Genomic DNA, 27,850 nt, shown 5'->3' with positions numbered 1-27,850 from the left:
CAGCAGCCCTTGTGGGGTGTTCCCGGTCTGCAGTGGTCAGTACCTATCAAAAGTGGTCCAAGGAAGGAAAAGCAGAGAACCGGTGACAGGGTCATGGGTGGTCAAGGCTCATTGGTGCACGTGGGGAGGCTGGCCCGAGTGGTCCGATCAAACAGACGAGCTTCTGTAGCTAAAGTTAATGCTGGTACTGATAGAAAGGTGTCGAAACACACAGTGCATCACAGTTTGTTGTGTATGGGGCTGCTAACCGCAGTCCAGTCAGGGTGACCATGCTGACCTCTGTCCACTGCTGAAAGCGCCTACAATGGGCACGTGAACATCAGAACTGGACCACGGAGCAATGGAAGAAGGTGGCCTGGTCTGATGAATCACGTTTACTTTTACATCATGTGGATGACCGGGTGTGTGTGTGTCGTTTACCTGGAGAACACATGGTACCAGGATGCACTATGGGAAGAAGGCAAGCCGGCGGAGGCAGTGTGATGTGTTGGGCAATGTTCTGCTGGGAAACCTTGGGTCCTGCCATTCATGTGGATGTTATTTTGACATATACCACCTACCTGAGCATTGTTGCAGACCATGTGCACCCTTTCAATCAATCTAATCGGGCATCTGTGGGATGTGCTGGACAAACAGGTCTGATCAATGGAGGCACCACCTCGCAACCTACAGGATCTGCTGCTAACATCTTGGTACCTGATACCACAGCACACGTTCAGAGGTCTAGAGGAGTCCATGTCTCTATGGGTCAGGGCTGTTTTGGCGGGAAAAGAGGTTCTACACAATATATAGGCAGGTGGTCACAATGTTATGGCTGATAGGTGTATATCCAACTATCTGCGGTAGCTTGGTGGAGCTTCTCCAACCATGATACGCCAAGCATCGCTTGCTTAAACGTTTGTAAAAACAGAAAAATCATCTATTTGCAACACTGTCTCTTTAAATTCTGTTAAGTGGATTCGTGTCGAAGCGCATGCTCTGTTAGAGAGAAAAAGAGGAAGCGATTGTGAGATGATGTGGACATACATAGTATGAAATGGGCTTTTGCTAGCAAACAATTGGTGGCACAGTCTTAAACGACCAGGGAGAAATAACCAATGAATCTGACAATGGAGCGGTAAAGATGTGTCGCTTGAACCGAACCTCTTTGTAATAAGCAAAACAAGTGTGCCAGGATGATGTCAGAATGCGACCCAAACGAGACCGATCCGGTGCTGGCTGACATAGGTCCGGTCGCCGCCGCGGTCAAATTTAATTTGCCTGAGCCACCGACGGCAGTATTGTTTGATCGGAATACAGTCACTTTGGCGTCCGGGACAAACCCAGGTGTCGCGGTTCGGATCTCCGGCTCATGCGAAAGCATCCTAACCGAATTGGAGGCGGACGGTTCTGGAGAAGAGACTCTGTTGTTGCCTTGTTTATCCGGGAGTACGTCGTCAACCCGGGGCGCGAGGCAGAAGAGGACGAGGCGGAACCGACAGAGCTCATCTTCTGATAAAGAGAACCTTTCGTCCCCAGGTAGTTACTGAGAACACATGCATTTGCAGTTGAGCGAGCAATGGCGTTTGCTGCAGTACCACCAATCGAATTTCGATGTTTGTGTTAGGTAGGTAGCTCTCAAAATATATTCCCTTACTTTTGGACCAGGGCCTATTTTTACTCTCACTTTCTATTTCTCTCTAACTTTCTCACTCTCCGCAAGAAATTGATTGAGAAAATGGACGAAGTGAAGTTTAATGTTTCAGTGGCAGTGGGTCTGTCTTTTCTCAGACATGTAGAGATGTTTTTATCGAGTTCCAACACTTCCGGGAACGCTTGTGTGGTTCATAGACATTAATGTTCCTTAAATCCAAACGCAAAACGTAGATTTGACCTGTTGTGTGAGCTGGGTACCGTTGTGTTTAATACAACCGTGTGAACTGACATCTTTTTATTAGCTTTAAACTATTTCGCTGTTCGGTGCGACTCTACAGAAATCACACCGGATGCTTTGTGTTAAATGCATCAAAACCATGCAATATTTTTGTTTTAGTTAACGGCTGTGCCTACCGTGTACGCTGGGTGATTGTCATTAAAATCATAATAATCACCTATGTTCCCTATAGCCATACATCCGTGCTTCAGAATCAGAGAGTTTTATTGCCAAGTAAGTTTCAGAACAAACTAGGAATTTATTCTGGTCCGTTAATGCAACAATTTGTAATAAATAAATAAAAAACAAATAAGAATAGTGGACTGAGCATTAAAACAGTAGACTGAGAATTAATAAATTACTAAACATTTTTACTAAAATGTATGTAAGGTACAAGATTTGTCCAGCAGAGGGTTGTGTGTTAATGTGGGAAGGGGTTATAGATTTGTCTAGTTGGGGGCACATTTAATATTAAGCATTTATTAAATTACTTTCAGTTGGCATTGGGAAGAACATGTTGCATTTGTAAAACCTTTAATTATTCTTCTATTAACGCTCCACTAAAATCTCTACTCTATATGTTATTAATTAGTCAAAAGCACTGTAGGGAGTATTGCGCTGGTCAGAAGTAGTGCTGTTTTTAGGGACTAGGCTGCTGTTTGTGACTGAACCAGCATTAGTAGTCTGGTTATGTTCTTCATGGTGCATCAGGCTTTCATGTTTTTCGTGTTTAGATACAGTTGAACCGGGTCCCAAATGGAATCCTATTCCCTAAATAGTACATTACTTTAGACTTGAGCCCACCATGACAAAATCAGGCCCAAAACATGTTGACTTAAATGTAGACCTGCTAAAACGGAGCACGGCTTTAGCCAGTCACATTTACTCTACTGTGTCGGTCTCTCGCTCCTCCTCCAGGTAACAGTAGTGGCGAGATGAATCATTTCCCAGATGACCCAGTGTTTGGTGACATCATTCAGAGGGCAGAGCAAGCTATTGAGAGTGGAGTCTTCCCCGAGAGGATCTCTCAGGGTTCCAGTGGGAGCTACTTCGTCAAAGATCCCAAAGGGGTAAGGGAAGGTCTGGGCTGGGCAGACAGGAGTCTAGAGGTCAGAGGTCATGCCGAGATCTTGCTACTGGTTCAAATCCCTGTCCAAGCAAAGTTAGAACTTTCTGCAAAGTTCCTGTGGATAGGAGTGCCTGCTAAATGACCAAAATACTATTTAAATGTTGAAAGCAGCAAGATTGGGTGAAGTGGTGCAGGTAAGAGTGAGGAGGAGAGGGGAAAGAATGGTTAGGAGGGGGAATTAATAATCCCCTGTCAAAACTAGGTAGGATTTGTTTAAACACCGGAAAACTTTGATGACTTTGGACATTTTACATTGTTAACAATCTTTATCTGCTGATATGAAGTACATTTGCTTGTTTGATTTGATAATGTGCCTTTTTCTGTCCAGAAAATCATTGGTGTTTTCAAACCAAAGTCAGAGGAGCCTTATGGTCACCTCAACCCTAAATGGACCAAGTACTTTCACAAGGTAGGCATCTGCTTTCTGGCTTACTTTCTTCCTCCTCCCTTTCTCTCTTAGATAGTCCTCTTTCATTCACTGATCTCTTTCTCTAATATTACACTTCTTTTTCTATCACACCTCCCTTTTCTCCTTGTCTGTTTCTCCATTTTTGCCTTCATTATAACAGTTTTCATTTAACTCTTGCCCCTCCCTCCGCCCCTGTCCCGCAACTCCCTCCGCCCCTCCCTCCACTTCCAGCTCTGCTGTCCGTGTTGTTTTGGGCGTGGCTGCCTGATCCCCAATCAAGGTTATCTCTCTGAGGCCGCCGCCTCCCTGGTGGACACCAAGCTGGGGCTGGGGGTGGTGCCCAAAACTAAGGTGTGTGTGTGTGTGTCACAATGTTACCATGCCAATGTCAATGGTTACTAAATGACAGTTTTTTTTTAATCCAGTGGAGTCTTGCAGCTTGTTGATGACCCAGTGTGGCTACATTCCAGACAGCCGGGTCCCTGTTTGTCCACATGTTCACTCCGACGCACGAGAACAATGTAGTTTGTAGAAAGAGCTAAGCGCAGTGGAGCCTGAGTGGTTGAATGTCGAGCGTTCCCCTCCCCTCACCGTCATCCCTGCAGCACCTCATCCGGACACGAGGTTTATGGTTTTAAAATGAGTTTGGTGTGTGATTTATCGATGGCTTGGAGTAGTCTTTCACGGTGAGTCGTTGAAAGAATCTAGAGGCGTAACAGAGTTCCATCTCACAGTGTTTGTTTGTGAATAATCTCCTTAAAAACACAGAAGGCCTTATAGTGAGAGAGAAAAGAGCCAAAATGTAAGCTGGACTATAGGAACAGGAAGTTCCAACAAACCTTATCTCTTCTCTCTCCTGCTTTACTTTACTAATGTTTTTCTAGGCTCCCACCGTGCGTTCCAACCAAGCTGATGGTAGACTGTAATATAACCTCTTACTGTAAATAACCTCTTACTGTAATATAACCTCTTACTGTAATATAACCTTTTACTGTTAATAACCGTAGCTGTAAATGTTATTTTCTCCCATTAAACTTACTGTTTATTATATAGTCAGCCAAGGTTTTTTAACATCCTTGAATTGTGTGAAGAGTAAAACCACCTTCCAGTCACGTGTTCAGTCAGTTGAATGTCAGTCATCTTCATTTTGAGGAGAAAGGCAACAAATGGATTGAACAGAGGTTCACAACCATTTTAAAGCCCTTAAAAACCAACACTGGCTTCTCTTCATACTCACAAAAGACTTGGCCTTCATTTACACCGAGTCTTTTGTGTGGACCGATGTATGTCATTGGTCCATTGTGTTGTGTTGTCCTGACAATGTTCACGTGACCATGATAATGACCTCGGTTGTGTGTTTTTTATTTAATTTTTTTCAGGTGGTGTATTTAGTTAGTGAGACTTTTCACTACAACGCCATCGACAGAGCCAAGTCCAGAGGCAAAAAGTACGCCCTGGAGAAGGTCCCCAAAGTAGGGCGTCACTTCCACAGAGTGGGCCTCCCACCGAAGGTACTCAGACAGTTAACAGAACACGTAACATGTCATGGTAACAGACAGCACTAAATGTGAATCTAGCTAGCCTGGTAAGTTGTTATTACATCTAGTGTTTAGCCTGGTTGGTGCTTGTTGTTGTTAAATCTAGTGTTTAGTGTGGTAGGTGCTTGTTGTTGTTGTATATTGTGTTTAGCCTTGTTATCACTGGAACGTGCTGACCCTGACCTCCTTGGGTACCACATTAACCTGTCTGTCGGTGTGACCATCTGTCACTGGGTAACACCTAAAGGACCCACCTGCCTGGCCAGGCCCAAAAGGCCTAGAAGAATATAACCTGTTTTTTTTTTTTAAGTATTTTGTCCTCTGCTATCTGTGATTGCTTGTTTTGTCTGTTCTCTGTCGGGGGTTTTCTGATTGTTTTTAATCATTAAACATGTGTAAACATGGCAGGCCCCAGCTGTAGAAAATACCTTTGTCACAGTCTGTGTTCCTTGTTGGAATTAAGGTTTAATAATAATTGTCTCTGTCTGTCTCCTCAGGTGGGTTCTTTCCAGCTGTTTGTGGAGGGTTACCATGAAGCAGACTATTGGTTGAGGCGCTTTGAGGCAGAGCCTCTTCCGGAGAACATCAGGAAACAGCTGCAGTCTCAGTTTGAGAGGCTGGTTATTCTGGACTATGTCATAAGGAACACAGGTGTGTGTGTGTGTTGTGGTGTTTGTTCAGTGGTGTAGTATTTACACATTTGAAAGAGAACACTTGACCTGGAACACATGTCAGCAGCTGCACATTCTAACCTTTACATTCTCCTGAATACATTCTCCTGAATACATTCTCCTGAATACATTCTAACCTTTACATTCTCCTGAATACATTCTCCTGAATACATTCTCCTGAATACATTCTCCTGAATACATTCTCCTGAATACATTCTCCTGAATACATTCTAACCTTTACATTCTCCTGAATACATTCTAACCTTTACATTCTCCTGAATACATTCTAACCTTTACATTCTCCTGAATACATTCTAACCTTTACATTCTCCTGAATACATTCTAACCTTTACATTCTCCTGAATACATTCTAACCTTTACATTCTCCTGCATACATTTTACACCGGTCTCCTGCATGCATTCTATTCTAACCTTTACACCGGTCTCCTGGATACAGTCTAACGTTTATGCTGGTCTCACTCTCTCCATCAGACAGAGGGAATGACAACTGGTTGATGAAGTATGAGAAGCCTGGAGGAGAAGAGGGGGAAAAGGTGAGTTATACTTGTGTACTCTAGTCCATTATTCTTAGTTTTTTTTACAAAGAAAAACATCTTATCTGCGTCTTTCCACTTCGCTGACCCGCTCAGTGACATGTCTGTCTCTCTAAGTTGCTACCGTAGCAGTGTTGGTCTCTCTAATTAGCCACCGTAGCAGTGTTGGTCTCTCTAATTAGCCACCGTGGCAGTGTTGGTCTCTCTAATTAGCCACCGTGGCAGTGTTGGTCTCTCTAATTAGCTACCGTGGCAGTGTTGGTCTCTCTAATTAGCCACCGTAGCAGGGTTGGTCTCTCTAATTATCTACCGTAGCAGGGTTGGTCTCTCTGGAACTCAAACATCAGCTAAGGCCACAACTTTGAGCAACAATTTAAGGGAAGCTTATAGAAAGTTGAACCATTTGTAGCCTACAGACGTAGCTGCCTAGTCATGTTAGCCAACGGACGTAGCTGCCTAGTCATGTTAGCACTAGTGATTAAAATCTACTATACATGTCTGTTGATTCAAAATTACTTTTCATTTTTTGACATTTTTGACATTCCTATTTTACATACACAAGTGCACAGTTCTAGAGAGTAGAAGATAATCAAAGCTCAGCAGCTTTAGAAATAAGTCACTCAACCAGTCATTCAATTATCTATTGATTTATGTATCTGTTTGTTCAATCATCCGTGGCTGTGTCAGTCTCTGTCTTTTGGGTGAAAGGTCAAATGGGGGGAGGGGGCGGGGTTGTTCCTCATGCAGTGACCTGATTGCCGTGTCTAGTTAAATGAACAACCTGTGTTTCTCCGTCAGGACCCAGAGAAACCCGAGAGAAGTGATCCAGCCATTCAGATAGCAGCTATAGACAACGGGTTGGCCTTCCCCTTCAAACACCCAGATGAATGGAGAGCCTGTAGGGGACTTTTACATATACTGTTATAATTAAGGGTGTTACTATTTTCCTCATTATTGTTGTTGTTGTTTTTTGTTGTTTTCATAATTATTATTGTTGTTCTTATTATTTTCCTCATTATTGTTGTTTTTGTTGCTATTGTTTTCATAATTGTTGTTGTCATTATTGTAATTTGTTGTTGTTGTTGTTGTTAATACATTTTAATATTGCCATTGTAGTTATTTTTAATGTTGTTCTTCTTCCAGACCCGTTCCATTGGGCGTGGCTTCCCCAGGCCAAGGTGCCTTTCTCCCAGGAGACAAGAGAGCAGGTGCTGTCTCGTCTGTCGGACATGAACTTTGTCCAGGACCTCTGTGAGGACCTCTACGAGATGTTTAAGGTGTCTGGTGTCATCATGGTGTATATTCTACTACTTTCAGGCCACAGACCGACTCTGACAACTGACCGAACTGTTTCTTTTTCAGACAGACAGAGGATTTGACAAGACTATGTTTGAGAAGCAAATGTCAGTCATGAGAGGACAGGTCAGTTGTCTACTTCCTTCTGACCTTTGACATGATGGTTGCATTCCAAACGCAATGATGGGGAGGCACAATCTGTTGTTATTATTGTTATTATTGTTATTATTGTTATTATTATTATTATTATTATTATGTTAATCAACAGTGTCTTTGTCTTCTGTAGATATTGAACCTGAGCCAGGCGCTGAAGGATAATAAGACGCCCATCCAGTTGGTCCAGATGCCCCGGGTCGTAGTGGAGCGGAGCCGCACAGGAGGTCACGGCAGGGTCGTCACCTTGGGGACAGCTTTCACCCAAACCTTCCACTGCAAAAGACCCTTCTTCTCTTCCTGGTAGACGGGTGAAAAGAGGATGGACAGACCTCAAACACTTCTAACCTGTCAATGCAAACCGCTCTCCGTGTTGTCCTGCTGGAGGGAGGGAGGGAGGGAGGGAGGGGGGGTCTCGGTAAGAGGGAGGGGGGGGTCTCGGTAAGAGGGAGGGGGGGGTCTCGGTAAGAGGGAGGGGGGGGGTCTCGGTAAGGGGGGGGGGGGTCTCGGTAAGAGGGAGGAGGAGTCTCGGTAATGGACAGGAAGCTGGGCACTGGCCTTGATTCTTTTGTTTTTATGGAGCAGAGACCGTGGGTTTGGTGACATCACATCACACAAGTTGAAAAATACATCCCAAACACCCCCCCATTCCCTACATAGTGCACAACCAGAGCCAGTTTAGTGTGGGGGTTAGGGCACTACCTAGGGAATAGGGTGGGACTGGGGATGTGTTCATTTGCTACTGCCAAAATCTTTTTTTCAATAAAAGGATAAAAAAGCTTTTAATAAATAAATACATTAAAACTTGAATAAACTGGAAATATGGAAGGTTGGGGGGTAAAAGTTGCTTGAATGTAAGTGCAAGTTTACATTTTTTATTTATATATATTAATAAAAAAAAATGACCCTGAAACATTTCAAATGGAGGCAATACTGCTGACTTGTTATAGCGAATGGCACCACAGTCCCCTTCAGGGGAGTCCCAAACCCTGAGGGGTTTCATTCTGACAACAACAAAAAAGCATTTTAGTTTCTAAGTGTCTAACAGACTGTCTGTTCAGCCCATAGAGACGGTTAGTGGACCCTTATCTACATAGAGATGCCTTCACATGCTGTTGCAGACGATTTAAGGACGTAGGTGACGCAGATGAGACCTACAGTGGGGAGAACAAGTATTTGATCCACTGCCGATTTTGCAGGTTTTCCTACTTACAAACCATGCAGAGGTCTGTAATTTTGATCATAGGTACTCTTCAACTGTGAGAGATGGAATCTAAAACAAAAATCCAGAAAATCACTGTGTGTGATTTCGTCACTCACAGTTGAAGAGCACCTATGATCTAAATGACAGACTTCTACATGCTTTGTAAGTGGGAAACACTGGCGACTTTGCAGGTTATCAAATGCTTGTTCTCCCCACTGCATTTCCATGGTTAAGCACAGTGGAGGCTCTGGTCAGTGTACTGCTCTAAATGTGGAATAGTGTGCCAATTGAGATGTGCAAACTGCTAATTTTCTTGACAGTGAATGTATTTGTTGGTCAACGTGTACGAATGCTGGTGACAATATGCTCTTGGCCGTTACGGTATTGGCGGGGGGAGGGGGCGCTCCGTCATACGGTGTCCTCAGGTAACGTGACAGGAAAACGTCCTGCATAAGAAACAACCTCACGAAACGCAACAACAACCACCAATTGAATCTTTAAAGACTGGTTTCTTGAGACGAGTCTCGCTACTGGCAGAATGTAGTTCTGTTTAAGCTGTTTTAAAAAAAAAGAAAACTACCAACTAACCTCAGAATGAAGCAGTGTTCTTCATTTCACGGCACATGGGCCACAGGGGGCCTGGTGGAGGTCTGTGTGGCCCCTGGTGGAGGTCTGTGTGGCCCCTGTTGGAGGTCTGTGTGTCGGCCCTCACACTGATGTCTAATCAACCAAAGTGGCCCCTGGTGGAACATCTGGGAAGAACACTGGTCTAAAGAGGGACACAAATGTGGACTTTAGCACACCTGCTAAACTTTGTGACACAAATGGCAGACTATTCCCTGCATAGGAAGTGCACTACTTTTTGTCCTTTCTCTAGTCAAAGGTAGTGCAGTTAGTGGGGAATAGGGTGCCATTTGTTGGGAATAGGGTGCCATTTGTCGGGAATAGGGTGCCATTTGTCGGGAATAGGGTGCCAACGCATGCACTGTTTTTGTTTTCCCTTTATGCGCCTCGGAAATGTTCATTCTGGTCAAAAAACGATTGTAAAGGCTGAGTTGTATATTTAAAAGCATTGTAAACCAATAAAAATATTTGGGATTGGGTTAATTATGAGGTTCTTTGTGTTTTTGACATATTATTGTTATTCATATTATTATTGTTATTATAATTGCCTTTTTATGTGTAGTTTATCTACCCACCCACCATTTTACTTGGTTTAGAAGTGCTGTTTGTGTTAAACAATGTCTGTCATATGACGTTGTCATGTGATATGAGGGAAATCCACTGAAGTGGTTTCTCAGCTGCAATGCTTCTTACAAGGCCAGTTCTTGTAGGACTCCTAGTGGTGGATGTGTATTATGGTGCCAGATGACTTTGCCAGACACTGAGCAATCTCACCTGGATCCTCTTCTGTCTTTCAAGGCAGTTACTTTTCATGTCTGTCAATTGTAAGCAGGTTTTTGGGTCTTTCACCAAGTTTTCTGCATTCAACTTCTTGATATGTAAAAATGTATTTGACATAGCTATGTTGGTACTTTTTGCTTTACAGGATACATTGTTCCTGTTGCTGTTCATTGTATGAATGTTTATATTAATTCAGATGTTTTTATATCGTGTTTACAAGCGAATGAACGCTTACTGCGCTGGCCAATGGCTCACTATAAAGGGTTGAGGAGCATCATATCCTTGCCGTCTGCATTTTCATCACTAGTTGGCGCCAGGGGGTCAATTTCAAGTTGATTAATTCACTGGAAACCTGCTGATGCTTTTAGAGATTGTGCTTCATCAGCATCGATTAGGCTCTGTCACAGCGGGACATTTTATTACAACCGTCTGCCAGCCCTACAATCCCATCCGGTCCTGTTCGACGCAGTCATTATTGTAACTTTTTAATGGTGCCTGTTTTATACGAAACATGCGCTAATGGGTCTTTTTCTCTCTCTCTTTTTTTGACATTTCCAAATTTTTCATATACTTTGCAGTTTAGTGTAGTCATATTACTGATGTCGGGCAGAATGTAATATTTTACAGAGAAACTTTGGGCGCCATTTACAGAGCGTCTCCTGCTTTCAAGCTTTTCCATTTTGTTTTCTGTATTTCATTGTCTTAGTTTTTACCCGAGTTGCCATGATGCAGATGTGTCTGTTGTCTCTAACGGTTCTGTTTGCCGACGACCTCGCCGGTTCAGTCTTCAGCGCCGCTGCAGAGCCCCCCTTTAATACGTGTCCTTCGACATGCGACCCGAGGACGTGCGAGATCCTGAGCTGCCCCGGCGGATACGTCCCGGACCGTTGCGACTGTTGCCTGCTGTGCTCCCGGGGTGAGGGCGAACCCTGCGGCCGGGGAAACTACCCTCCGTGCGGGGACGGCTTGGAGTGTCGCTCCCCTAAGGGTCCCGCGGGGAAGCGGAGCTACAAGCGAGTGTGTCAGTGCGAGACGGGTTTTAAGGTGTGTGCCAGCGACGGGAAAACGTACCGGAGTGTGTGTCTTATGGAGGCTGCCGGCCGGAAAGCGCTCCAGATGGGTCAAGTTGCTGTCACCCTGGTTCACAAGGGCCCCTGTGAACCAGGCCGACGTAAGTAGTTCAGTGACTCGGGTCCCAGTTTATTTTTCATGTTTACAGTGGTCGTGAAAGAGACCTGGGCTTCCAGGCTGGCATGGAGTTCTCTTCTAATCCATTATTCCGTTACACCATATTATTTTTTCCAGTAATCGGAAGTGTTTGTTGTCTTTGAGAGCTGTATGAATTAGGCATCCAGAGGTGACTGCTTTGTCACTGAGGAATCACTCTACTATGAATATCGGTTTTGGTGTCCAGTGCCGAATATACACATTTTTTTTCTTTGCCTTGAATCGGAAAAAACAAGCCCTTCGTGCCTTAAATTGCTTGGGAAAAGCAGTGTTTTATTTCCTATGAATAAGAGCATCCAGAATATACCATCTATGCTCGTTTTACTTTAAAACGTAAAAAGTAATACTGTAATTTCAAAACATATTTTTGCATGAATTGTTATTGTGATGGCCATCATAAAACAAGTTCATGTTAGCTTAGTAAAAAAGGTTTAAATCATCTACACTCCCTCAGAGGTTTTAGACTGCTAAGGAGATCTAGTTGAAAGTAGCTTCAATAGATATTATTTTTAAGAACATTTTTATATAGTTTTCTATATTCTAGTGGAATTTAGAACTGTAGTTATAATAAGTAAAGCTACTAATTATGAATAAAATAATCAGCAGTTCTACTGGTCTTTCAGCTGGAAGAGAAATGCCATGACAGTGAATCACCTTTGACGCTTCCTTCACATGCAGACATCAATCCCTCCCTTCTTTTCCTCTGACATTCCAACGCTTACTGGGAACAATATTCCCTTAATAGAACGTTCATAAATCTTACTCTGAACAATATTCCCTTAATAGAACGTTCTAAATCTTACTCGGGAACAATGATTCCGTTGTAAATATCCTATTGGAATCTTGTAACAGTTGTTGGGTTTGTGGTGTTTTGTGTTTTAATATGTTGGGGTATTTTCTGCCAGTACAGATTTGGCCTCATCACACCGCAACAGCCCAAGATACAAGTTCAACTTCATAGCTGATGTGGTGGAGATGATTGCTCCGGCCGTCGTACACATCCAGCTCTTCCTCAGGTCTCTGCCTGTGTGTGTGTGTGTGTGAGTGTGTGTGTTTTTAACAGAACGCATTTTTAGCTCTGAAATCCTTGAATATTGAAATGATACTTCTGTTTGGGATATTGGAAGAGCAATGTTACTGCAAATATCTAACGCAGATTTCTTTCTCTCACTGAGCATCAAAATAGCCACAACAGGAACGTCAGTTTGGGCTGCAGTGACACTGTTTCCATGGCTACAGATTCTGTTTTTAATTGAATTCACTCTCTCATCCCTCCCCTCTCATCCCTCCCATCTCTCCCCTCTCATCCCTCTGCTCTCCTCTCATCCCTCTCATCCATCTCATCCCTCTCCTCTCATCCATCTCATCTCATCTCTCTCCTCTAATACCTCTCATCTCTCTCCTCTCCTCTTTTTCTCCTCCCTTCTCATGTCTCTTCTGGAACCCTGTACGTCCTGTCCTCCACCTCTACTCCCTACACCCTCTCCCCCTTTTACTCTATACCCCCCCCCCACACACATCTCTCCTATCTCAGACATCCCCTCTTTGGTCAGCATGTTCCTCTGTCCAGTGGGTCGGGCTTCATCATCAGCCAGACGGGCCTCATCGTAACCAACGCTCATGTAGTTACCTCCGCTGTCACGGTAACCGGCCGACTGGAGCTCCGCGTGCAGCTCCACAGCGGCGGAGGTACGTTTGACGCCACGCTCCGGGACGTGGACCGCAAGGCCGATATCGCCACCATCAAAGTCAACTCACAGGTGAGGTGGACTGACACCTGCCTGTCAGTTGTACTCAAAAACCTACTGACCTGTCGTGAAAGGAAACATAGAGGCGGGTGAACAGAAATGTGACCGGGATGCAGAGGGGGAGTGCTACCGGGATGCAGAGGGGGAGTGCTACCGGGATGCAGAGGGGGAGTGCTACCGGGATGCAGAGGGGGAGTGCTACCGGGATGCAGAGGGGGAGTGCTACCGGGATGGAGAGGGGGAGTGTGATAGCGGGAGGGAGAGGGGGAGTGTGATAGCGGGAGGGAGAGGGGGAGTGTGATAGCGGGAGGGAGAGGGGGAGTGTGATAGCGGGAGGGAGAGGGGGAGTGTGATAGCGGGAGGGAGAGGGGGAGTGTGATAGCGGGAGGGAGAGGGGGAGTGTGATAGCGGGAAGAGAGAGGGGGAGTGTGATAGCGGGAGGGAGAGGGGGAGGTATGACGTGTGTTTTCACAACTCTCTCTGAAATACCAACCCTCTCAGGAGTTTTCCTTTACTCACTCACTTAACACTTTGTATCTAACGTCCTCTACTCTCTTTCCTCTCTCTGCTATGCACAACTTCCTCTCTTTGAGTGCCTGTCATCATTTCTGGAGGTTGTTGAACTGTCATCTCCTGGAGGATAACGGCTGTTTATCGTCGGACGAACCATAAGACCGTAGGGTTGGAATGGTGGTCCCATTTAGGCATTATGAGCCATGTTCAGGGTCAGGGGTTAGAGGCTTGAAAGTTAGATTAACGGAATTACAGTTGGGCTAAGGTGAGGACAAGCTGTAGGGTTAGGTTTACGGTTAGTGGATAGGCAACATGGCACTTGGGTTTTCTGGAAAAACGTCTGTGTGTTTGTAGAAGATGCTCCCGGTGTTGTCACTGGGTTGGTCAGCTGACCTGAGGCCCGGGGAGTTTGTGGTTGCCATCGGCAGCCCCTTCGCACTCCAAAACACTGTTACCACGGGGATAGGTGAGTTGTGGTGCCGGAGGTGTTTTTTTAAATCTGTCAGTTTGGTTTGAAAACAGGAATTCCTCATTCACTCCACTGATATAGGTGTGTGTGTGTGTGTGTCTGTGTGTGTGTGTGTAGTAAGCACAGCCCAAAGGGGTGGAAAGGAGCTGGGCATTAAGGACTCTGACATGGACTACATCCAGACTGACGCCATTATTAACGTAAGGATACTCACACACACACACACACACACACACACACACACACACACACACACACACACACAGAGATTGAAATGTTCTCTCACCACTCCATCTCCATCTTTCACCCCTCCATCCCCCACTCTCACCCCTCTATCCCCCACTCTCACCCCTCCATCCCCCACTCTCACCCCTCCATCTCTCACCCCTCCATCCCCCACTCTCACCCCTCCATCCCCCACTCTCACCCCTCCATCCCCCACTCTCACCCCTCCATCCCCCACTCTCACCCCTCCATCTCTCACCCCTCCATCCCCCACTCTCACCCCTCCATCTCTCACCCCTCCATCCCCCACTCTCACCCCTCCATCCCCCACTCTCACCCCTCCATCTCTGTCTTCTGTTCTGTCTCCCTCCATCACCCACTCTCACCCCTCCATCTCTCACCCCTCCATCTCTCACCCCTCCATCACCCACTCTCACCCCTCCATCCCCCACTCTCACCCCTCCATCCCCCATTCTCACCCCTCCATCTCTCTGTCTCTCTCTTTTTGTTTTATTTCTGACAGTATGGGAACTCAGGAGGCCCTCTGGTGAACTTGGTGAGTAATTATAATCTGAATCAACAGTGTCTTTATGTTACTGTCATCTGAATCAACAGTGTCTTTATGTTACTGTCATCTGAATCAACAGTGTCTTTATGTTACTGTCATCTGAATCAACAGTGTCTTTATGTTACTGTCATCTGAATCAACAGTGTCTTTATGTTACTGTCATCTGAATCAACAGTGTCTTTATGTTACTGTCATCTGAATCAACAGTGTCTTTATGTTACTGTCATCTGAATCAACAGTGTCTTTATGTTACTGTCATCTGAATCAACAGTGTCTTTATGTTACTGTCATCTGAATCAACAGTGTCTTTATGTTACTGTCATCTGAATCAACAGTGTCTTTATGTTACTGTCATCTGAATCAACAGTGTCTTTATGTTACTGTCATCTGAATCAACAGTGTCTTTATGTTACTGTCATCTGAATCAACAGTGTCTTTATGTTACTGTCATCTGAATCAACAGTGTCTTTATGTTACTGTCATCTGAATCAACAGTGTCTTTATGTTACTGTCATCTGAATCAACAGTGTCTTTATGTTACTGTCATCTGAATCAACAGTGTCTTTATGTTACTGTCATCTGAATCAACAGTGTCTTTATGTTACTGTCATCTGAATCAACAGTGTCTTTATGTTACTGTCATCTGAATCAACAGTGTCTTTATGTTACTGTCATCTGAATGAGGTACTAGATCAGTAAATTGATTTTGTGTTCTTTGTGCAACAAAATCACAGCTCATGTTAGTAAATATGTACGACTTGAGGTACATATTGGGGTTAATGTTATGGTTATGTATTAAGGTTAGTGTTAGGTAAAGGTTAGGGTTATGTATTAAAGTTAGTTAGGTGAGGGTTATGTATTACGGTTAGAATTAGATGGGGGTTATGGTTATGTATTAAAGTTAGTTAGGTGAGGGTTATGTATTAAAGTTAGTTAGGTGAGGGTTATGTATTAAAGTTAGAATTTGGTGGGGGTTAATGTCAGTTTTAAGGTTTTGAAAATCTTAAATCAAACATACAGAGTTGCTGTTGTGCTAGAGTATATTTAATTGCTGTAGCACATTTTCCAAAAAATAAAAAGACAAGGATCCAAACTCACAACCTTTGCAGTTTAAATCAGCAGCCTTAAATTTTCAAGTGAAACAGTTTCCTGACCAGAAAACATACAAGTCAATTGTGTGTGTGTGTGTGTCTGTGTGTGTGTGTCTGTGTGTGTGTGTCTGTGTGTGTGTCTGTGTGTGTGTCTGTGTGTGTGTCTGTGTGTCTGTGTGTCTGTGTGTCTGTGTGTCTGTGTGTGTGCGCGTGTGCGCGTGTGCGTGTGTGCGCGTGTAGGATGGCGAGGTGATAGGCATCAATACCTTGAAGGTAACAGCAGGAATCTCCTTCGCTATTCCTTCAGACCGGATCAGACGCTTCCTCACTGAGTCACAACAGAACCAGCACAATACAGGTCTGCCTGCCTGTCTCTCTGACTGTCTGCCTGTCTCTCTGACTGTCTGACTGTGTGTCTTACTCTGACTGTCTCACTGTCAACGTGTCTGTCTCTGACTGTCTGTCTGTCTGTCTACACGTCTGTCTCTGACCACCTGTCTGTCTGTCTACGCGTCTGTCTCTGACCACCTGTCTGTCTGTCTGTGTGTTTCTGTCTGTCTGTGTGTTTCTGTCTGTCTGTGTGTTTCTGTCTGTCTGTGTGTTTGATTTTTTGTTAGTTAGATTAACTAAGTAATAGATGGTTTATAAACACATTAACCTCCCAGAAATCAAAGTTTTTTTTGGAGATAATCTTTTTCTTTTTTTCATAATAATCTTAATATTCAGGGACCCCCACGAGGCTGAGGGGTCCTCATCATATCTCAGAGGCCCGTCGGAGGAAGGGGGGTCACAGACACACGGACATGCAGTTGCAGATTTAGGAGGCTCTGGTAAACTGCCTCCACACTAAAACCTGTTCTGGTGTTCTCTTGTCAGTCTGAGACTCCCTCCTCTGCTGTTGGTCAGGGGACGTCCAATGACAAGTGTTGTACAAAATAAAGTCATCAGCGATTGAATCATCGCCACCCAATCAGAACGTACACATTTTCGAAACATCGCTAAACCCACTCGTGTTCTGGTTCCGTCCCGACCCTTGGTTTTCTCTGGACCATCAGATGGTTTCGATTGACTTCATGGTCCCTGGGGAGGTGTTCCTTATGGAGAACAAGTGCATATCCGTGGGCGTGGCCTAACCTTAGGTCTGAGAAAGGACACCAAAATGGAAGATTTTTTTTCAGGAATCATGTGGTGAAAGTACTCTGAAAAGGGGCGTGGTCGAGGAGGGTGATGTCATCAGACTGAACAACCTGTAACTCAGGACCAAGGAAGCAAGGCCCATTGCTAGGTAACAAGCCCCTCCTCCTGGTGATTCGCCCTGCCATCGATGGCCTGCTGTTTCACTCCCAACGTATCATCTTGCAGTGAGAAAACTGTGTTTAAAAATAAAAAAATGTATGTGTGTACATGTATGTTTTAGTAAACTTGTCCAACAAACAAGATTTAATTGTTTCTAATTCAATGTTTTAACGTGTTAGTGTTACAACGTGATGTTTGAGGGATTGTAAGATTTTAATATATGCTGTTGTTTTAATGGGATGTTTTAGTGTTATGATTCTTTAGTTAATGTAGGTTCTTGTCTTTGTGACCTGGCTCGACCTCAGTGGCCCAACAAATCAAGTGCCTATCCATAGAGATGCAGATATGTTATGTTCCAAGAGGGAAGTTGAAACAAAGATAGACAAAGGCTTTTATTTTGAAGCATTGCCTGGGTGCTGGGCTGTTTTGGCATTTTTGCTGAAAGTATTATTTTGAATAAACTAATTCATGTGTCGATTGTAACAAGACAAAACTTTTAGAGTTGTTGCTTACATGTTACTTATTACGTATTATGTATGTTACAGTATTGTTACAACCTCCAAAACTACTAGAACATGCGAACACTTGAAACAGTGAAAGTGGGATTCTGCTGTCAATTTATGATGATTTATTGAATCAATCCATTTCACTGATTGTCCAGGGCCTGGATACACCTGTTTGAAGGAACTACTACACCTCCTCTCTCGTTATAGTAATTATTACCCCCTGTACTTCCAGTAACTACTACACCTCCTCTCTCGTTATAGTAATTATTACCCCCTGTACTTCCAGTAACTACTACACCTCCTCTCTTGTTATAGTAATTATTACCCCTCTCTACTTCCAGTAACTAATACACCTCCTCTTCTTCAATATCTACTATACCTCCTCTCTACTTCTAGTAACTACTACATGTCCTCTCCACTTCTTGTAACTACTACATGTCCTCTCCACTTCTTGTAACTAATATACTTCCTCTCTGCGTTTTGTAACTACTACACCTCCTCTCTTGTTATAGTAATTATTACCCCTCTCTACTTCCAGTAACTAATACACCTCCTCTTCTTCAATATCTACTATACCTCCTCTCTACTTCTAGTAACTACTACATGTCCTCTCCACTTCTTGTAACTACTACATGTCCTCTCCACTTCTTGTAACTAATATACTTCCTCTCTGCGTTTTGTAACTACTACACCTCCTCTCTTGTTATAGTAATTATTACCCCTCTCTACTTCCAGTAACTAATACACCTCCTCTTCTTCAATATCTACTATACCTCCTCTCTACTTCTAGTAACTACTACATGTCCTCTCCACTTCTTGTAACTACTACATGTCCTCTCCACTTCTTGTAACTAATATACTTCCTCTCTGCGTTTTGTAACTACTACACCTCCTCTCTTGTTATAGTAATTATTACCCCTCTCTACTTCCAGTAACTAATACACCTCCTCTTCTTCAATATCTACTATACCTCCTCTCTACTTCTAGTAACTACTACATGTCCTCTCCACTTCTTGTAACTACTACATGTCCTCTCCACTTCTTGTAACTAATATACTTCCTCTCTGCGTTTTGTAACTACTACACCTCCTCTCTTGTTATAGTAATTATTACCCCTCTCTACTTCCAGTAACTAATACACCTCCTCTTCTTCAATATCTACTATACCTCCTCTCTACTTCTAGTAACTACTACATGTCCTCTCCACTTCTTGTAACTACTACATGTCCTCTCCACTTCTTGTAACTACTACATGTCCTCTCCACTTCTTGTAACTACTACATGTCCTCTCCACTTCTTGTAACTACTACATGTCCTCTCCACTTCTTGTAACTACTACATGTCCTCTCCACTTCTTGTAACTACTACATGTCCTCTCCACTTCTTGTAACTACTACATGTCCTCTCCACTTCTTGTAACTACTACACCTCCTCTCTTGTCTCCATCAAAATAAACATTAATATTCTGAGCCCATTGCTCTGCTACCTGAACAAAAGGGTAACTGGCATAATGAGTAGGAGGGCCAATGCAACTTATTTCCCAGGAGCCTTTATTAAGTAATTATACCACTGGTTTTACCACTGGAGTTTAGGCAGCTGTTGAACATTTGAGGATGTCTGCTTCTGGGTTTGCTTTTCTATTCCCCTCTTTCACACTTCCTCTCGATTTCTCTCCCTCCCTTTTCCTCCCTTTCTCACACTCCCTCCCTTTTCTGAAGCTGAACGAGTGAAACCCTTAGAGGCATGTGCTCTGTCTCCGTGACTGACCGCTCTGTCCATGCTGAAGGGTTGTGGGTCTGTGTGTGTGTGGAGGGACGGAGCGACAGACGGTTGGTCAACATGGTGCAGACAGCGTCTGTTCCTCCGCCAGAGACCGTGCCTCCACCCTGATTGGGGGATGGAGACATTAATCTGGGTTTGTTTTCTATTTCCCCGGTAATGTTTAAAGGTGTCATTGGGGCTGAGAAACACCACCTCAGAGCACCTTTTTCTCTCTCTCTCTCTTTTTCTGTTGCTTTCCCTGTCTCTCCTCTGTCTGTCTCTCATTCTCTGATTTTCATATAATCAAAATGTCCCTAACATTCTTTGGATTGTGTCATTTTTATTAGATCTGGAATATACTGTTGTGACGGTGTTATTAACTGCGTTATTATTTTATCTAAATCTTTATCTTAAATTGTAACTGAATATGTACATTTTGCTTGAATTAAAAATAAAGCTGTTAAAATAGATTTACTTAAGTTTGTATTTGGCTCTTGAAAGTATCGCCTGAATGCTGTGTATTGTTCTGAAGTTACACAGTTGATTAACAGTAAATCTGCTGAAGTACGGAGAAGACGTGTGTAGTGCCATCTGCTGGCCAAACAGAGAATTGTCGCTGTGGAATTAACCACTGCTTGCCATACCAACACCCTCCACCAGAGGGAAGTGTTTAACATCAATGTGGACCACCCGACGTGGCAGCTGGGTCATAACACTTTTATCCATTATTCGGATGTGAATATTTATACCTATATATTGCAGCAACTGTATTAGCAATGGGACTTTACTTGATATATGTATCTAATATATTTTATGTAATTTATTGGGTTTAATACATTTGAAAAATATATACAGCTATGGATAGTATAGATCTTTGAGGGGTTCGGAGAAAGTAAAATGATCTTGGCGTTCTTTTCTCACTCTCTATTTCGTTCTGTTTACATCCAATCTTCATCTTCTACTCTCTCCTCGTCACTCATCCGCTCCTACCCTCTCTTCTCAATTACCTCTCCCCTTCCTCCTCTACTCACTCTCCCTCCTACTCCTTTTCTCTTCCTCCTCTTCTCCCTCCTCCTCTCGACCGCTAGTCCATCAGCTGTGATGGCCCCAGGAGGCGCTGCCCTCCCACCCTGGTGTTGCTATCTGTTTGGACACTGAGGGGGAGTTAAACCACTGAGTTCCAGGACTGGTAGTTAGAGCATTGTTGGGCCCTGTGTGTTTGTTACTGTAGCCATGGGATCCCGATGGGTATCAATTAAATTACCCAGTACTGTACCGTGTTAAGTGCTACCATGTGTGTGTGTGTGTGTGTGTGTGTGTGTGTGTATGTCCGTCCATAAGGTTCCCCTCCATATCTCGTACGGTTCACTGAGATACATTCCTTGGCAACGTTTCGTTTTTGATTTCATGACAGCGTCAGACAGTGGATCCTTCTGATAATGTGGTGTCCCTCCGGGCTATTCTCATTGGACGCTGCGTTTTGAAATGAAGTGTTACTGAGTGAGTCCAGGTTTTTAATGGTCGTACGTGTAGACAAGGCAAACTGCTAAACCAGTCCGGTCCTGCTAGAGAGAAACCAATAACATGACAAGTAATGAAAATACAGCCCAAAATGTTTTTATAATAATATAAATCATGATAACTTAGTTAACACCAGCATAATGATGAAATAGAGCTCCAATAAATATGAAACGTGTATATGCATAAGTCACCTTTCAACCGTAGAAATTGCAGATGATACCATTTTATTTTCTGAGACAGTACAGAGGTCATGAAAAACCTGGTGTCCCAAATAACACCCTGGTCCCTAGTTTGTCTTCCCTGCTGTTCCTACTCAAGTGCAACACTAGGTAGGTGTGTGGCGTTTGGGATGCAGCTGTAGAGGCAGTCTTTTATTCTGGTTTTCATGTAACATTCCTCTGTCATGCTGACCGCCTCTCTGGGACTAAAAATGCTTCCAAGACAAAGACACACACACCTTTTTGGAACCAGTGCAGTATGTGTTCCCATTACACGTCCAGACTCTAAAATGAACCCGAACTTCAACCCCAAGCCTAAAATAACATTTTTCACAGTCGGCACTTTCCCTGATTTACACTCCAAGGAATACATAATTGCACATGCATAAACACACACACACACACGTACTCACACAAACACACATAAACACATAAACACGCACACACATGCTACGTGCAAACAGTTTATGGTGAGCACTGACATTCTTAAGATAGCAATCCAGTGACTGGCTTTATCTCTGATTCTCCCTGCTCTGTGAAACTTGACTTGACTTCTGAATAATTAACCACTCCTTGAGTTGATGTGTGTGTTTTTGTGCGTGTGTGTATCTGTGTATGTGTGTGTGGATACGGAGGTGTTGTCTGTGTGAATTGGACAACTGGGAGTCATCGCTCTCTGAGTCCTCCAGATTGATTTATTGTGGAGTGGAAAGCAGATAGTCAGACAGTCTGGCTCCTCCAGATATCAGAGTCTGGAAAGTCTCTTCTTAAAGTTGAGACCTCCTGTTCTCGGTGGGGGGAGGGTCACCTCCCGTTCTCGGTGGGGGGGGGTCACCTCCCGTTCTCGGTGGGGGGGGTCACCTCCTGTTCTCGGTGGGGGGGGGGGGTCACCTCCCGTTCTCGGTGGGTGGGGGGGGTCACCTCCCGTTCTCGGTGGGGGGGGGTCACCTCCTGTTCTCGGTGGGGGGGGGTCACCTCCCGTTCTCGGTGGGTGGGGGGGGTCACCTCCCGTTCTCGGTGGGTGGGGGGGGTCACCTCCCGTTCTCGGTGGGTGGGGGGGGGTCACCTCCTGTTCTCGGTGGGTGGGGGGGGTCACCTCCTGTTCTCGGTGGGGGGGGGTCACCTCCCGTTCTCGGTGGGTGGGGGGGGGTCACCTCCTGTTCTCGGTGGGGGGGGGGGGTCACCTCCCGTTCTCGGTGGGGGGGGGGTCACTAAAGTGAGCTGTGAGATCACTGCATCTCTGTCCATCTCCATCCATCCCTGCAACTCCCCCTCTATCATTCCATCCATCACCGTCCATCAATCCATTCATCCCTCTATTTCTCAACCCCATCACCCTCTGCTGGCTGAAAGCCTGGTCAGGTTTTAATTGATTTATCGCTGTTGTATCTGTCACATAATAACAATCAATGTCTCTCAGTCACATTCCCCAAATGAAAATGCAGTCCCTGTTCTGAATCCCAAATGTCCCCCTGTATAGTTCCCTGGATGGGTCCGGGTTCTGGAGGGTTCTGGAGGGCTCCTGTCCAATGAGGCGTTGGAACATCGGATGTGATGAGATAACGTGAACACCAGCAGGTTGTTCCTCAGCTGTGATCGAGCACAGTCTCAAACATGTGATCGTTCGACAGATGAGGGGGGTTGAGGGGGGAGGTGGAGGGGGGAGGGAGGAGGAGGGACAGGGGGGAGGAGCATGGAGGGGGGCCGAGGAGGAAGTGTTCATGTGGTGTATTTGTGAATTTACGTGTGTGTGTATGTGCATTTACGTGTGAGTGTATGTGCATTTACGTGTGTGTGTATGTGCATTTACGTGTGTGTGTATGTGCATTTACGTGTGTGTGTATGTGAATATACGTGTGTGTATGTGAATTTACATGTGTGTGTATGTGCATTTACGTGTGTGTGTATGTGCATTTACGTGTGTGTGTATGTGCATTTACGTGTGTGTGTATGTGCATTTACGTGTGTGTTTGAGTGTGCCTGTATGTTTTTTGTGGCCATGTGACTGTCTTAGCGTGTTAGTGTAGCTGGGATGCTCCTAAGGCTGAGCTATTTATAGCCCACCGCCCACACACACACACACACACACACTGCTGTCTCTGGAACATTTTTATATTTCAGTCCGCAATGACACACTGCGTTCTCTGTGTGATGTAGTGTGTTAGATCAGAGGCCTGGTCTGAAGTAGTGGCCTACCGAGGCTGTAGGATTCCAACTGGGACTCGGATTCAGTAACAACCTGCAGCATGAATCTAAATGAACACGTGTTTCCAGGGACCCAAGAGGACGAAACACAGGCAGAGAACTGATGGATGAGCACTTAAAGACGCCACCTGAAGAGTGTTTTTACAGCAGATGAGTGTGTGTGTGTGCACGTGTGTACACTCACAAATACCCACCCTGACAGACACACACACACACACACTCAGGGGATGGTGATGATGGATTCAGCTGTAGTGATGATATGGATGATATTATTGCTGAATAAATACACAAACCTCAGCCCAAACCTTAACCACAAAGGTGTTAAATAAATATCTAGTCATAAGTAGTAGTAAACCATGTTGCATGTCCAAACGTGTTGTTTAGTTTCGGTAAAAACACCTTTTAATAAACCCCATAACACTCAGACACGTATTCGTGTAAAAACAGACCATTCTGAGTTGAAACGCCTGAGAGTGCAGTGGGTTCATTAAAGTTGAGAGATGGGAAAAACGACATGGATGCTTCTGTCCAGAATCCACATGAGACTCAGTCCTGTGCTGTAGGTCTGGGATGTAACGAGATGCGTCGGAAACGTGCCGAGACGTCCCACGTGGTAAATGCCGACACCAGAGTGCACGTGCTATGGCACGCGCGGGGAGGGGTTTCGTGTCTGCGCACGATCAATGGGAGAAAACATCACCATCGCCGACGAGCCCAGGGACCGGCCAGAGAGAGAGAAACGGGTTCTAATCGCATCCGACGGAGTTGAACGTTGAGATTGTTCCTTCCTGGCGAGACGTGTGTGTTAACAGTCTGACTGGAGAGCGCACGGAAATTCAGCGCACTGGACAGACATTCTGAAGTCATCCCTGATTCAACCAGACAGAGCTTGTTACCGTTAGCAGGAGTGGCACAGACAGCCGGGAGACAGTTGGGAGACAGTTGGGAGACAGCCGGGAGACAGTTGGGAGACAGTTGGGAGACAGTTGGGAGACAGTTGAGAGACAGTTGGGAGTCAGCCGGGAGACAGTTGGGAGACTCCCAACACCAGGGCATTCCCAGAACAGTGGCCGGTGAGCCGTTGGCGATGAACTGGACAGACGTCCTGCTGGAAGCGGTCATCGTCTCCGTGGTCGTGGTCTCGTTGGTGTCCAACCTTCTAGTGCTGCTATGCTTCGTCCAGAGCTCGGAGATCCGCGCTCAGGTGCCCGGAGTCTTCCTCCTGAACCTCTCCATCTCCAACATCCTCACCTCCACGGTCAACATGCCCTCCACTCTGTTCGGGATCGCCCTGAGGGGTCAACCGTTCGGGGACGCCTTCTGCAGGGCCGTGAGTTTCCTGGAGACGTTTCTGACGGCCAACGCGATGCTAAGCATGGCCGCGCTCGGCGTGGACCGCTGGCTAGCCGTGGTCTTTCCATTGAGCTACTCCAGCAGGCTGCAGTACCGGGACGCGTTGGTGGTGTTAGGGTGCTGCTGGCTGCACTCCGTCGCCTTCTCCCTCGCCGCGCTGCTCATGTCGTGGGGAGCCTACAGTGACACGTACGCGTCGTGCAGCGTGTGCCTCGCCGGCGGCGCTAGGAGCGCCGGCGGCGCGGGGGAGTTTGCCGTGTTCGCCGCCTTCACCGTTCTCTTCCACTGCTCGACGTTCGCGCTCTGCCTCGTCGTCATGTGCTTCGCCTACCTGAAGGTGCTGAGGGTGGCGCGCCTCCACTGTCGGAGGATTGACGTGGTCACGGTGCAGACACTGCTGCTGGTTGTGGACATCCACCCAAGGTACTGCAGACCCGTCTGCTGGTTATCCAGCCCCTGCATCAAGGCACTGCAGATTATGGAGTGTTTCCTGTCTTATTGCGAATTCGCAGAATGAGACGTTTCAGTTTATGGAGGCCGGCGTCTGACAGTGAGAGTGTGTGTGTTTGTATCTAACGGGGTGTGTGCGTGTGTTTGGATGTGTGCTTGTATCTAAGGGTGTGTGTGTGTGTTTATGTGGGTGTCTGTGTGTGCTCGTATCTAACGGGGTGTGTGGGTGTGTGTGTGTGTGCTCATATCTAACGGGGTGTGTGTGTGTGTTTGTGTGTGCTCGTATCTAATGGTGTGTGTGTGTGTGTTGTAGTGTGAAGGAGAGGTGTCTGGCAGAACAGAGGAAGAGGAGACAGAGAGCCACTAAGAAGATCTGCATCTTCATCGGCACCTTCATCCTCTGCTTTGGTCCACATGTCATTACCAGGTACACATACACACACAAGCAAACAAACACACCCACACACACACACACACACAAACACACACACAGACACATTTTACATTTTATTATCCTTCTGGGGACATCATTCTCATTCAAAACCTTATTTTACCTCACCTCTATATGGGGGGCTTATATGAACCCAAACCCTAATTATTTCCCCCAAGACCAATAGTACATTTCACACTAAACCCGTCAGCCATTCTAAGCGTTGATTAACGTCATATTCTTCCGTTCTGTGTTCCAATAGATTGTTGGAACTCCTCCCCCAGGTGAGTGTGGGGCGTGACTGGGGTGTGGCCACCAGGTGTCTGTCTTATGCCAAGGCGGCGTGCGACCCCTTTGTCTACTCCCTGTTGAGGCAGCAGTTCCGGAAGGTTCTGGGCGGCTTCGGGAACCGGGTTCTGAGGCAGGATCGCTACCTGATCTCAACGTCTGCCGGAAGACAAAGCTCCAGCAGCTACGACACCTCTGCAACTGATGACTTCCCCATCCGCATGGTCACCTGACTGTGATTCGGCGGCACTGAGGATGACAACGCCATTCTGGCTTGGAGAGGCTACAAGGAGGCAGTTTGGTCTTGAACCACTGAGACTGCTTGGGACAGTCGGAACGGAGTGGGCGGGGCTTGAGCGGGGAGGCTAATTTGAATTAGAATACTGCAGACAGTGGAGAAGTGAAGCTAACGAGGCTAATTAGGGGTCTACTATGTAGAACACTGCTGGTTCTCTATTGGACCTGGCTGGTCGTGGGGGCTAGTCATGGGTACTGGTCATGGGGGCTGGCCTGGGGCTAAATCAGCCCGGAATACAGATGAACAGCAGCAGTCCTCAGTGTCCCCTGGATATCAGAAACCCTAGTCATAGGTCATACCAGGGCAACAGGTTATGGGGTCACCAGGCTATAGAGATTCTGGGGTAATGATATGGTAATGTCTTATTAGCCAAGCACAGGCAGTGAAGACAGAGCATCATTCTGAGACTTCGTTCCAAAGGAAACTCTTTTCCACACACACACACACACACACAACCCTGAACAAAAGAAGTGCACCACCAAATAGTGAATAGAGTGCTGTTCTGGACATTACCCAAGGAGACTAGAGATGGTTGGGGATGGTTGGAGAAAGATGGAGATGGTTGGAGATGGTTGGAGATGGTTGGAGAAGGTTGGAGATGGTTGGAGATGGTAGGAAAAGGTTGGAGATGGTTGGAGAAGGTTGGAGATGGTTGGAGATGGTAGGAAAAGGTTGGAGATGGTTGGAGTAGCCAGAGGCCTGGCTTGGCAATAAGCTGGTTTACTTATTAAATAATAAATGTATTGGCACATGATTATCAACGCAAATTTAAATAAATCAATAAAAAATATGTTTGTGTCCAATGGAAATTATTATTATTATTAACTTAAATTGTGATAATGAACTTATGCTTTTGCTGGAATCATTATTAAGACAATTGCAAGGTTATTTAGGCAAATGATCTTGAACCAAAATGTTTGGGACGGAATGCATTTTGAATGAATCTCTATTGAAAGAAAAAAGGTCCTCTCATGACGATTGCTAGATAGCTAAATGATGCTTTCAAAGACTGTGAGGGGTGGTAAGTCCCATGAGTCATCCAAGCACTGGATGTCAACCATTTGTCTGAGTGTGTCAAAACACCCACGGTTTCTGAATGGATGTATTATGGATGTTCAGTTCATGCACATGAAGACAGCAGTGTGTACTTAAAAACACCTCGCTCACAATCGACATCAGCCTACGAGTACATCTCTCTGATAGATTTACAGACGTTTGCACTTCGCGATGACGACGCCGATGCCCGGGCGAACGCAGCGACACCCTCTCAACTGGAACACAATCGCTCTCTCGGGGTGCAGCTGGCGCACAGTTCGAAAGATAAATGTCATGAAGCGAGACGGACCAGGTCAGCACAGGCATAACGCACGTCGAACCATACAAGCCCAATCTAGCGAAGAATTGTGGGAGGCT

The 27,850-nt window shown here is 45.4% G+C and overlaps 3 protein-coding genes and 1 long non-coding RNA gene across 7 annotated transcripts; 3 read left to right on the top strand and 1 right to left on the bottom strand.

The window, feature by feature from the left end:
• Nucleotides 1–849: 849 nt before the first annotated feature.
• On the top strand, nt 850–8,055 carry pi4k2b (phosphatidylinositol 4-kinase type 2 beta). The gene is made up of 11 exons (XM_010888122.4): nt 850–1,518; nt 2,831–2,982; nt 3,370–3,450; nt 3,682–3,801; nt 4,830–4,961; nt 5,486–5,639; nt 6,152–6,213; nt 7,012–7,111; nt 7,357–7,490; nt 7,576–7,635; nt 7,796–8,055. Exons 1-11 carry the CDS (start codon nt 1,176–1,178, stop codon nt 7,967–7,969), a joined length of 1,512 nt encoding a protein of 503 aa, XP_010886424.1. The 5' UTR covers nt 850–1,175; the 3' UTR covers nt 7,970–8,055.
• A 1,991-nt stretch (nt 8,056–10,046) lies between these two features.
• On the top strand, nt 10,047–20,052 carry htra3a (HtrA serine peptidase 3a). 4 transcript variants are annotated; one of them, XM_020043619.3, is made up of 8 exons: nt 10,047–11,441; nt 12,408–12,513; nt 13,032–13,257; nt 14,113–14,224; nt 14,345–14,427; nt 14,976–15,008; nt 16,352–16,469; nt 19,632–20,052. In XM_020043619.3, the coding sequence occupies exons 1-8, from the start codon at nt 10,994–10,996 to the stop codon at nt 19,673–19,675; spliced, it is 1,170 nt and encodes a 389-aa protein (XP_019899178.2). In that variant the 5' UTR covers nt 10,047–10,993; the 3' UTR covers nt 19,676–20,052. The 4 variants fall into 4 exon arrangements, with proteins under 4 accessions (XP_019899178.2, XP_010886425.2, XP_034147133.1 ...); XM_010888123.4 differs by lacking the exon at nt 19,632–20,052 and adding an exon at nt 16,838–17,681; XM_010888124.4 differs by lacking the exon at nt 19,632–20,052 and adding an exon at nt 16,988–17,681 and having other exon boundaries at nt 10,048–11,441.
• Nucleotides 18,053–18,489, bottom strand: LOC117594146. Its single transcript, XR_004575540.1, has 3 exons — nt 18,409–18,489; nt 18,158–18,211; nt 18,053–18,103 (listed from the first exon to the last, which is right to left on the bottom strand). It is a non-coding gene; the product is annotated as an uncharacterized LOC117594146 (long non-coding RNA).
• A 3,910-nt stretch (nt 20,053–23,962) lies between the features above and the next one.
• On the top strand, nt 23,963–27,195 carry gpr78a (G protein-coupled receptor 78a). The gene is made up of 3 exons (XM_010888125.3): nt 23,963–25,394; nt 25,735–25,848; nt 26,114–27,195. The coding sequence occupies exons 1-3, from the start codon at nt 24,706–24,708 to the stop codon at nt 26,370–26,372; spliced, it is 1,062 nt and encodes a 353-aa protein (XP_010886427.2). The 5' UTR covers nt 23,963–24,705; the 3' UTR covers nt 26,373–27,195.
• Nucleotides 27,196–27,850: the final 655 nt, after the last annotated feature.

Source organism: Esox lucius, chromosome 25, assembly GCF_011004845.1.
Source record: "Esox lucius isolate fEsoLuc1 chromosome 25, fEsoLuc1.pri, whole genome shotgun sequence".
NCBI classification, from domain to species: Eukaryota; Metazoa; Chordata; class Actinopteri; order Esociformes; family Esocidae; genus Esox; species Esox lucius.
The sequence above is the reverse complement of the archived record's forward strand: the minus strand, read 5'-3'. Positions and strand labels throughout refer to the sequence as shown.

Excerpts from the sequence above, each read along its gene's own strand:
- pi4k2b (XM_010888122.4), top strand. The coding sequence starts at position 1,176 with ATGATGTCAGAATGCGACCCAAACGAGACCGATCCGGTGCTGGCTGAC. Across the intron at positions 3,451-3,681 it reads GGACCAAGTACTTTCACAAG|CTCTGCTGTCCGTGTTGTTT; the intron begins GTAGGCATCTGC and ends CTCCACTTCCAG. Across the intron at positions 3,802-4,829 it reads GGGTGGTGCCCAAAACTAAG|GTGGTGTATTTAGTTAGTGA; the intron begins GTGTGTGTGTGT and ends AATTTTTTTCAG.
- gpr78a (XM_010888125.3), top strand. The coding sequence starts at position 24,706 with ATGAACTGGACAGACGTCCTGCTGGAAGCGGTCATCGTCTCCGTGGTC. Across the intron at positions 25,395-25,734 it reads GTTGTGGACATCCACCCAAG|TGTGAAGGAGAGGTGTCTGG; the intron begins GTACTGCAGACC and ends TGTGTGTTGTAG. Across the intron at positions 25,849-26,113 it reads GGTCCACATGTCATTACCAG|ATTGTTGGAACTCCTCCCCC; the intron begins GTACACATACAC and ends GTGTTCCAATAG.
- htra3a (XM_010888123.4), top strand. The coding sequence starts at position 10,994 with ATGATGCAGATGTGTCTGTTGTCTCTAACGGTTCTGTTTGCCGACGAC. Across the intron at positions 11,442-12,407 it reads CCCCTGTGAACCAGGCCGAC|ATTTGGCCTCATCACACCGC; the intron begins GTAAGTAGTTCA and ends CTGCCAGTACAG. Across the intron at positions 12,514-13,031 it reads CACATCCAGCTCTTCCTCAG|ACATCCCCTCTTTGGTCAGC; the intron begins GTCTCTGCCTGT and ends CTCCTATCTCAG.